This window comes from Sinocyclocheilus rhinocerous, unplaced genomic scaffold (assembly GCF_001515625.1).
Source record: "Sinocyclocheilus rhinocerous isolate Xijiao unplaced genomic scaffold, SAMN03320098_v1.1 scaffold942, whole genome shotgun sequence".
NCBI lineage: Eukaryota > Metazoa > Chordata > Actinopteri > Cypriniformes > Cyprinidae > Sinocyclocheilus > Sinocyclocheilus rhinocerous.
In genome coordinates this window covers 324,898-335,875 of record NW_015627890.1, presented here as the reverse complement: position 1 = coordinate 335,875, position 10,978 = coordinate 324,898, and the positions used below count along the sequence as shown (strand labels likewise).

General features: G+C 37.6%; 1 protein-coding gene across 2 annotated transcripts in view; it reads right to left on the bottom strand.

Moving 5' to 3' along the window:
- nedd4a (NEDD4 E3 ubiquitin protein ligase a) overlaps nucleotides 1–5,970 on the bottom strand; it is a 39,296-nt gene extending 33,326 nt beyond the window's left edge. The window contains exon 1 of one of the 2 annotated variants that reach the window (XM_016546849.1): nucleotides 4,228–5,970. In XM_016546849.1, the coding sequence (XP_016402335.1) occupies nucleotides 4,228–5,490 (1,263 nt within the window). In that variant the 5' untranslated portion in view covers nucleotides 5,491–5,970. The remainder of the gene's footprint in view (nucleotides 1–4,227) is intronic. The other variant, XM_016546844.1, reaches the window with a different exon arrangement.
- Between the last annotated feature and the right edge of the window lie 5,008 nt (nucleotides 5,971–10,978).

The window sequence follows — 10,978 nt, the reverse complement described above, 5'->3', positions numbered from 1 at the left end:
AATGAATAAATGAAATAAATAAATGAAATAAAACAAAAATAATTAATGAAATAAAACTAAAATAAACAAAAATGATATAATAAGAAAGAAAGAAAGAAGAAAAGAAATATATATATATATATATATATATATATATCTTTTAAATCTTAGACAAACTTTCCTAGATAAATCCAAGATAAATTTTCCACTGAGATGAAAATTCTTAGGACATGTAAAAATTGTGACAAGCAGTAATAGTACTGCAGTATATTATAGTATAGCATAGTACTGAATTGCCAGAATGCTGGCATAGTTTGCCAGAGTATAATATAGCAGGTATAGTACCATAAACTACAGCAAGAACACACCTTTATCCATTGTGAAATAAGGCAACATGTTAGCGAAGCAAAAATGGAAAAATGTTGTCAAACTATCTGTATACAATCAGTCCCGTCTGCCCCGGTAATGAGAAGGAAAACGGTAAATGATGCCAAACGTTTGAAGAAACTCAATGAAGGGGCTCAAAGTGAACTATTTTCTGCTACAAGTGGAGCGTGACTGCAGGTTTACTTCTGCAAAACACCTGACAAACATTTCCTCACGATCACATTGAACAAAGATTGTGCTCATTTCTGATCTTCCAGGAGACGCTTTATGTAAAACTAAAAGGGCAGAGTTTGTTGTCCTTCCAGTGGTCTTATGGAAACACTGTATGCAGAAGAAAACCCTGCAAAATATAAGCAAATGAATCCCAGTCTTTCAAGACAGTAAGACAGTTCAGTTTGACACACATTCATACCATATAAACAGACCCAAATATTAACTAACATTAGCATAATAATCCAAAACATCAACTTTGATTTGCAGGTATGACAACGGCTGTGAAAATGAGATCTTAAAATGTTGTTAACATTAAATGGCATTCTCATTTTATTTCCATAAATGTGATGCATTTTGCATTGAACAAGGATATTAAATGTTACAAAAATGATTAAAACTTGATCACCATTTGCAATGCATTAACCAGAATTCAATTGCTGCATAACTATTTAAAAATGTATATACATTGAAGAAGGGCTGCATTACTTAAAACAGCAGCCTAACTGCATTTCAATGAAAGATTATGAAGATTTGTTTCTAAATGTATTGTAGTGAGTCGTGCACAAAAGGCCAGGAATGAGTACAAAGTCTGAATCAAGCAGCTGTTACAGAGAGAGATCTAATTATTTTCATAAATCCATTAGGTTTTCAAGCACTGTGGGAGGAGAGACACTGCTGAAGAGATTACGAGTGCTGCGCTGTTGACTGGTAAGAGCTAATCAAGCACAGAAAGCGCTGTGGAAAACACAACACATTCACACACCAACAAACCCCCCGGCGCTCGTACACACAGACATCTGACAGCTCTTTAGGAGCGCTGCTGATTGCATTGACCTTTGGCAGAGGTCACACGGTCATGTGTTAACCACTCCCGTCAGTGAGCACAAGGTGTGACAGTGTCCTTGTGCGGGAAACTGAGAAACCGTGATCTTAAGCTGGACCCGAGCCCCAATCTGGACACATTTCTACAGCAGAAAAGTCTGTTCAGTCGGAGACCTGGAGACAGGATCATGTCAGATTTCTGAACAACAAATATTCAGTCTAGATTGCAGAAAACTACATGAATTACACACATAACACATTGCACAACTACTTTATCCTTCATGTCCATTTAAACCAGCGGTTCTCGACCAGGGACCCACCTTAGAATAAGACAAAGAAAAATTAAGCTAAAAACGAAGATGTAATCTGACATCATATTTCGTAATTTATTTAGTTGCAAAATAAATTTATTTATTTATTTTTTTGAATTTTTTATTTATTTAAAGAATCAGGGTTGGTTCCTGAAAAACCTAGATATATGAAAAAAGTCAAGGAAATTATTAAAATCTTTTTAAAAAGCCATGTAAATTAAATAAAAAAATAATCAGCCAGTAAAAATGAATATAATTATAATATATTTTTAAATTATTTTAACTATTTTAATTTAGGTAATTATTTTGCTTATAATTATTATATGGAATTCTTTTTATATAGTGCCACACCTAGTGGATATCTAGACCTGGAAAAGTTAAGGAAATTTAAATGTAAAAATATTAATTTACATAAATAAATAAACAAACAAATACACATTTATTCTGGAATTACAGAAGTTCATTATTTTAACTATTTAAATTATTTCACATAAGTATTTTATTTAATTATTTTTATATATTGTCAGTTTATATACATTTATATATATTGTCTGTAAATTTAAAAAAAAGTTTGTTTTGGATTACTGGGGGCCTCAGAGTCAAAAAGACGTTTGCTATGAATTGCATTTCTCATATGTAGATACCATCTGACAGTTGAATAAAAAGCAGCTCATAACATAAACACACTGAATCAAATTACTTTGAGAGGTTCCCAGATCCCCTGGCCGAGCACCAGCTATGTTTCTGTGGAAAAGTGATACCAGGTATAGTCCTGGACCATCATTTTGTTATGCAAGATCCACAATAACTTACTTTAGTGAAGAATACTGCATGCAGCTATGGAGCTGAATGATATCGTATTGTATTGTCTTGCTGTTGCTGCCATTTACCCACTGTACTTTCTAAACATCTGAACGAGCTATGAGAAGAACAATATGTCCAAGTGTTTGAACATCACAAATGGGATGCACAAACAACCAGCATGTTGAAATTAGAGCCTTGAATTTAGATTAGATTACATAAGAGTGCAGTGGCAGTAAAGGTTAACAGTGCTGTTAATTGCTTATGCGTCCCGTTTCTAACACGCTGTAAAATCAGAAGCAAAGAGAGTGAGTGAAAATGAAATAAGTGCAGTGAGCGAGACACCTGATGCTCTGAAAACATACCAGCAGCTAAGTAAGCACCTGCTGGGCAGCGAACATGTTATCCTTTACTGCAAAGGAATCACATAATTTGGCCCCTGTCTCCCTGACACTCATCTTCTCCCCCATCAGCTGGCCTTTGGCCCAACAGCTGATGGACAGCCATGTGCAGCCCCTGCATATCATGTTGAATCCTGAGAGCTGCCCATCGTGGTACTTGACCAGACTAACTGGAGTCAAGCAGAGTATTTTTCAAAGCTGTGTATTTATAGACCTGGAGCTGGGGGTGGAGCTTAGGGACCGCGGTCTATAATTATTCCAGAGGTAAATACATACAGTGATCCCTCAGAGTATTAACAAATTAATAAAAACTGGAAAAGCCACTAAAATGCGACGTGCATGCAACTGGTTTAGCCACAATGTATTTTTAAAGTGCATGTCTATAAGCCTTACCATCTAAATGGAAAAGATCCCAGAGGTAAATACTTACAGCGATAACTCAAAGTATAAAAAAAAAAAAAAATGAAAAAGCCTCTAAAATGTGACATGCATGCAGCTGGTTTAGTTACAATGCATTTTTAAAGTGCTTTTCTATAAGCCTACATATCTAAATGAAAATGATCCCATAGGTAAATATACAGTGATCACTCAAACTGATAATAAATTAATAAAAACTGAAAAAGCCTCTAAAATGCGACATGCATGCATGCAACTAACTTATCTACTCTACATTTTTAAAGCGCTTGTTTATAAGCCAACCTGCCTAAATAGAAATTATCCCTAAGGTAAATACATACAGTGATCACTCAGAGTGTGTAAAAAAATATAAATAAAAAAGCCTCTAAAATGTGACATGCATATAACTGGTTTAGCTACAATGCATTTTTAAAATGCTTGTCCATAAGCCATCCTGCCTAAAGGGATTTTTGCATATATATCTCAGTGTATATATATGAGTAACACACAAATATAAATTATAGACTGCAATTAATTTGGGTATTTCATAATCCCAAACCCATGCTAAAATTATGCATATCTGCATATCTTTAAACTTTAAAATGAAAGCTTTGCATGCAGGATCAATGGAAGACAACTTCCTGAATAGTTATGATGCATATTTGCATTATTAAAACATATATTTGCAACTATTCAGAGACAAGAAAGCTATCATTGCAAATCATCTCTTCATTGGAAACATACACAGCTCTACAAATAAAGCATACACTATACAAATAAACTTGAATGCAATTTTATGGCGAAACATTATTTACACTCACTGACTTTCAATTTGCATGCTTAAAAGTGCAAGATAAAACCGAGTTAATAAACATGTACATTCTCATTTTCACTTGCTAATAGATGGAAAGGCTTACGGTGGCATTTCTCTCCGTGCAGGTTGTGACATGATCCGTTTCGTTGTTTATGCTGTTGTCCTGCAGGGTGTTTGATTTTCTTGCACCTGTGCCGTGAGATACACGGATGTGTACGTGCGGAGTGCCGTTTTTGGAGTGCACATCTGCAGCATTTGAAACGTGACAAGAAATCTCAGTGTTCGCACAGGGTACCTCCAAAGAAATACTCCTGTGAAGGACATGATGCGACCCTTTTCTTGAGGACTTATCCGAATTACCGCAAGTCGGAAAAGTGTCGTGTCTTCTTTCCGTCGACGACGGCCTTCCGCTTGGCAGCATGCAGGCTGAGGTGCTCCGGAAAAGCTTGGCTTTCTGGGGCTCTGCGACGTTGTCGGTTTGTGGGCCCTCGAGAGGTTTGGAACAGTCGATGTTAACCTTTGTTTTGGCCGAACTTCCTTTCCCTGAGGGAAGCGGTCGCTGGTTTGCGAAGTGCAATAAAACTCTGGAGTGTCTTTCCGTTCGCTCTGGTCCTGGCGGTTGTTCCGGCGGCACGCTGAAATGCACGATGGGTTTGGCGTCCCTGTGTTCTGCTGACGTACTGGTTTTGGACAGCCGCAGACCATTAACTGCCGTGGCGACGGATCCCTTGGCCGTGTCATCGTGCGATGCATCAACGCTGGACAGCTGCATCTGATGAGAGGTCTGAAAGGAACTTCGTGCAGATGGAGGCAGCGGAGGAATCATTGGAGACGCTGTCGGACTGACGGGAGACGCGGGTGGCGTGGTGCATGGGCTCCGCGGGAAAATCACCAAGGACGAGCAGCGCCGCAAGGGTGCCCTCGCCTTCCGCCGAGAGATTGGTTTGCGATCTGGGACGTCCGCTTCGAATATGCTGTTGCTGCTGCAGTAACCGGCATCGCTCGTGGTGCTGCTGCTACAGGAACCTCCATCCCCATTTCCGCTCTCGCAGCTGGCGAGCTCACCGTCTCCTCCGCAAGGCTGCAAGGAGATCTGCAGCATGCTTTTCCTGCTCCCATTCACCTTAGGGATGAATACGGTGGAGTGCCGCTGTAAATTACCGTACTCTGGTGACAAGGGTGGCAAAGCCAGAGCCAGCTGTCCTGGAGTCACCTTCATGTGGAGGGAACTCTGCATCAGGCCCTCACTGGAGCTACGGCCGGCATTCGTGAGCCCGCTATCCTCGGCGTGACCGCTGCAAGTCTCTGACAGCGGGTCGGTGTTGCTTCTCCGCGAAGCAAAATGCAGTCGCAGTTGTCGCGCCATGAAGTCAAGCTTCCCAGGGATCCGGTGGGACGCAGGACATGGCAAACCCAAAACAAACAAGTGAAAAACAAGCAGCAAAAAGCAACTGCTCCTGGTCCCGTTCTGCGATTCCAACCATTAGCGGCTGCACATTGCAAAAATAGCAGCAGTGACACGTGGCATTCCTCTCGAAGCTCCTCTGAAGCTAACACCATGAAGAACAGCTCTAGTCCTCGGAAGGATAACGGCGAATTCAGAGAGCTTTACAGACGCAACTGCTCCAGAAACCCTGCAAAGGGCTGTACTGTGCCAGACCTCTGGAGTGCCTCAGCTGTGCCTTCTGTAGTTTTGCAAGCGTCGATTCAGGCACTGGTGCCCTCCCTCCCCCAGCTGCCGGTCACCCCAGAGCAAAAAACAACAATCTGCGTGCATGCCAGGATGGAGGTGGAACAGCTCGCCCCTGTTCTAGCCAACCTCGACTCTGCAACCTCCTTCTACAGCAGTGGCGGCCCAGTGTCTAAAGTTTCTTATAAAGCTGCACCCCTGCTAATATTTTTACCCCAACAGGATAGAGTTACAGAAAATAAAGAGGAACAAGGTTTGGCATCATTTAAAGCTTTCTCAACATCATCCTCGTACAGTGCTTTGGAGATACGTGGGGAACAGGGTGTTACGAAGTGAGCGTTTGGCTTATTTCTGTACTTCTAACCATGCACGGCTTAAATGCATGATAGCTTCATCTACAAATTTGAAAGCAGCAGACGGAATCAAGCCTGTTTGTGCCAAAAGAGTGCCTCCAAATCGAATATTGAGCTTGTTGTGCCAGCTCACATATGGACATGTGCCACATCACGTGTCATCTGACACCCGCTGTTGCAGCCATTTAAGACCATGCTTCTGTCAAAGAGAAATGCCATCTCATCAATCAGGGGCAATTGCAGTTACCACAGTGCACAGAATCAGTACAGGAAATCATCCTGCTTACATGAATGAAAATTAAATATAAATCAGCCTGAATCAGGGATTTTTGCATTTTGTGCACTTGGAAATGAACAAAGTGTTAGGATTCTGGAATTCTAAAAAAAAAAAGAATGGGGTAATTGCATGCATTTCAAATCGTAATGCAGTATCAGAGAGACTGAATCAGGGATTTCTGCATTTCGTGCACTTGGAAATGAACAAAGTTTTAGGATTTTGCAAGTCTAAAACAAAGAATGGGGTAATTGTTTGCATTTCAAATCGCAATGCAATATAAGTGAGACTGCATTTTGTGTGCCTGGAAATAAAGTTTTAGGATTTTAGAATTCTAAAACAAAGACTAGGCTAATTGCATGCATTTCAAATGAAAATGAAGTGAGATTGATCACAGAAGAAACATTATCTACTGTCACAAGCCTAGAAATGTTTTGCACAAAAAGAGATCTGAAAGGATTTGTCATCCTTTCTGTAAGCTACCACATTCCTCAGGAGACACAAATAGCGTGCATGCTTGGTTCATGCCAGCGAACACATTCTAGCAATGACATACCAGTTTTTCTTACAACCAGTAACCGGGTTAACCTATCTGTCACTTGCAGGAGGGCGACTGCGGTTTATTGTCTTATCAAGAGCTACTGTTCTTACTTGAACACTGGGTCTTTTATGCAAGCATTTTATTAACCTTCCTCATTATTCAGGGAGGACGCAGTCAGCGTGTGACGGAGAGAACCCCCCTAACACCGGTCACGCCTCATTCACTTTTATGCGTTTTAGAGCAGTTACTTTTCACGTTTAACAACACCCAAAGGTACATTTAAGTTCCCAGACCTGAGCTTTAAGGTGGCTACTTGCAAAAAGGCATCCATGTTCATTTATTACACATTGACGCTTAGGTAGCTGCTGATTTTACAGACCTGAACCCAACACTAACAAGCCGAATATATTTGAGACTGCTGAACTGTGTAAGGTTTCATTACCATCTAACACGTCTACCATTGTAAAGCCAAACAAGCAGTCCTGCCTCAATCTAATGGTCTAATGGTAGTTAAGTCAATATTTCTTTATCAGGCAACTCAAAAAAAAAAGCAGATTGCAATGCCATTTGGTGCCACTATGGGTGCAGAACTTATACATAACTCTAATTTTGATACTTCAATAGCAGACCGGACAAAGAATATATTTCACAACCTAAAAATAAAAATAAAACATTTTTTATTTATATTTTTATTCAGCAGAGGATGCATTGAATTAAAGACATTTAAAATGTTACAAAAATTTCTGTTTCAAATAAAAGCTGTTCTTTTGGACTATTCATCAAAGAATCCTGAAAAACATTTATCACCGTTTCCACAAAAATATGGTGCAGCACAACTGTTTTCACCTTGTCTGCGAAAGGTGCTATATAAATAAACTTTTACTTACTTACTTAACATGCTGCCCAAACAGACTGTTATTTAATTAAAGGGTGATTCTTTAACTAGGAACATTAAGAAAAAAAATGTCACAAATCAATGTTCATTGCATGTCCTGGAGTAAAAATCTGATCAAAAACGGTAATTTTTCAGCTATTAGAGAAAAACTAAGACATGCAGAGTTATCTAACAGTCACTTTGAATTTAAAAATATAAAATTAATAGTTTTCCATCAGTGATTCTGTTCTTTTCTTGTTTATTACTGAGAAGTTGCTTTAAAAAAAATCTGAATTATATAAGCGCTATACAATAAAGCTGATTTGATCTGAACAAGTAAAGATGCTCTCATATAATGATGTAAAATTATAACATTTGTCATGCTGCTTTCCACTCTGATGTGATTCCCTGTTGCTTCCATCATAAACACATTTCTTGAAAAACTCCTGAAAAATTATAAAAAATCGCTGCTTTTTCTGTTTCTTCGGGGAATTAAACATTTATCACATTTATCTCACTATAACCCTATCAGACCTCAGTTTAGGCTCAATGTGGGGCATTACTGAATTCAGCTGACTTCTATCACAACTTCTGGGAGAGTTTAAAGGGGTCATATGATGTTGCTAAAAAGAACATTATTTTGTGTATTTGGTGTAATGAAATGTTTATACGGTTTAAGGTTCAAAAAACAAATTGACTCTTAACTTTTAGAAAGAATATCTCTTTGGATTTGAGACTTTAGTCTTTGCAACTTTACAGATCTTCTTTATGCACCAAGAGCTTGTAACACTCCAAAGAGAAAGGAAAAATTGAAATCGCATCATATGACCCCCTTAAGTGAGGTTTCGAGCTGTACGCAGCTTTAGAAGAATCATTTAAATAAACCATTTTATGGCGCTCAAAATAAAACCATTGTGCTGAGTTTCATTCCTGGTCATTTAACATCTTACAGCACAGGCTCCTGCTTTCCCCCTATAAAGAAATGTGAAGGTAAGAGATGTGACGACTCTGCTAGACTGTATTTCTCAGGTTAGTATAAACACTGTCAGGAGCCGAGACAAACACTCAGCAGGAAAGTCACAGGATATAAGCTCTTATACAGTGGGTATAGAAAAGAATCACCTCCTTTAAAATAATCACATTTTGTTGCTTTGCAGCCTGAAATGAAGATGTTTTTCTGAAATGGAATGAAAAAGTTTTTGTTTGTTATTTTTTTTCTGACATGTATGTGTTATATATCTTTCACTTGGATGCCATAAGTTGCACTGAGTAAATACAGCAGGATAAAACAAAAACTGATTATTTTCTGTACCCACTGTATATACACAACTCTCCTGCTCAGTGATGCACGTTACTAAAAAAAATAGATTTTTACATTTTCTGAAGACGAATTTAGTGGTGTAAAACTCGTCACTGTGATGCAAGGTTGCAAGGGTGTTGCTGTGGTCCCTAATGTAGTCTTTGTAAGCACTGCATGTACTTTGACTGAAGCATTATCATCTGTTTTGTTTTGTTTTTTGGCTGTTCACAGAAACATTACTCTATTACGGTCCATTATTAATATAAAATGCAAAAATGGTTTTATAAAACACTTGAACTTTTAAACAGGCTCTCAATGCTGAAATATGAGCAGCCCGTATTGTATAACGTTTTCTATTATTACCAAACACAATGACTGCATCTGTTTAATATTAGTTCACAAGAACACAGTATTGGAATCACACACAGTATCTAAATGTGAGAATGATGAACAGAGAGTTCAGCAAAGTAGGAAACGACTACAAACAAAACGTGTGTATATGAGATCCCATGGTACAGAACAATTTGTTTTTACAGGTAAACTTAATGAACAAATGTCTGGGTCACATGCCCAAAATGAAAAGGGAAAAAAATTAATATATATATAAAAAATTGTTTTCTTTTTTTTTTCCACTATAAAAAATGAAGCTTAATTTAAGGCTCATTAAAATAGATTAATTATTTTTACAATATTTAAGCTCTTTTTTTTTATTTTTTTTTTTACATTTTTCTGTGTAGACAAAATTTTGTTTTTTTGTAATTAAAATCAGCATAAAGGTAGTATGATGATACAAATGTAGTTTATAATTTTAATAATTCATTATTATATTTTTCTATTTAACTAAATGTCTGAAACTTTGTATTATGAGCACTTCTCATGTTTATTTGCCTTTTTATAATGAATTGCTTGTTGTATTCCTCATTTGTAAATCGCTTTGGATAAAAGCGTCTGCTAAATTATTATAAATAATTTTTTTTTTGCTAGCCAAACCCCTAAAATATTTACTTAAAAGTCTCCCTGAGGTAACATTTCAATAATTTTACAACACATTTGCATGTTCACGGTTCTTTGATGTCAATTAATGGTTACAAGACATACAGGCAAACAATGTTTTTCCATCTTTTTAGTAATTTATTTATTATTATTTTAAAATAATATATTTATTTGAATATTACATTTTTGTGATTTAATGAATTATTAGCTTTTCATCAACTCTCAAACTCCAGTTTCAGAAATTCTGTCTAAGGCTACTGAAATAATTCATTTTTTCATAATTCATAAAACATTTTCATTTTGAGGTGACATTTCTTGACAGCTTTTATTAGATTCACAAAGATGCTCCAACCAGCTGACAGAAGCATGATCTCCATAAATCCCCGTTCACTTACCCTAAAGAAGAATTCCTCATTCCACTTTGGATCCAATGTCTACAAGAAAGACAGAGAAATGTTAAACACTTGACAAAATGACAAATCCTGCAGTAGAGAGTCTGTACACACACCTTTTTGATGGTTTTGGTCTGTAGACCGGTAATTTCTCCATTGACGGGGTCATAGAGAGAGATTCTTGTGTACGGATCACTGCGGATGAAAGGAAAACAAACTAATATTACACAAGCACACATGGAAAAAAAGACTGCCTGTCTTTGAGTCATACAGGAAGAGTTACTAAATATTTTAGTAATGTGGTCAGGTTTTCCATTGTTAATCGCAGGACGTGATCAACAGTGAATATTATGATTAGCAGTCATGTGATTATGGATCTCAGTACACACCATAACAAGTATTCATCCCTATCTAGCAAATCCATTCACCAACTTAAA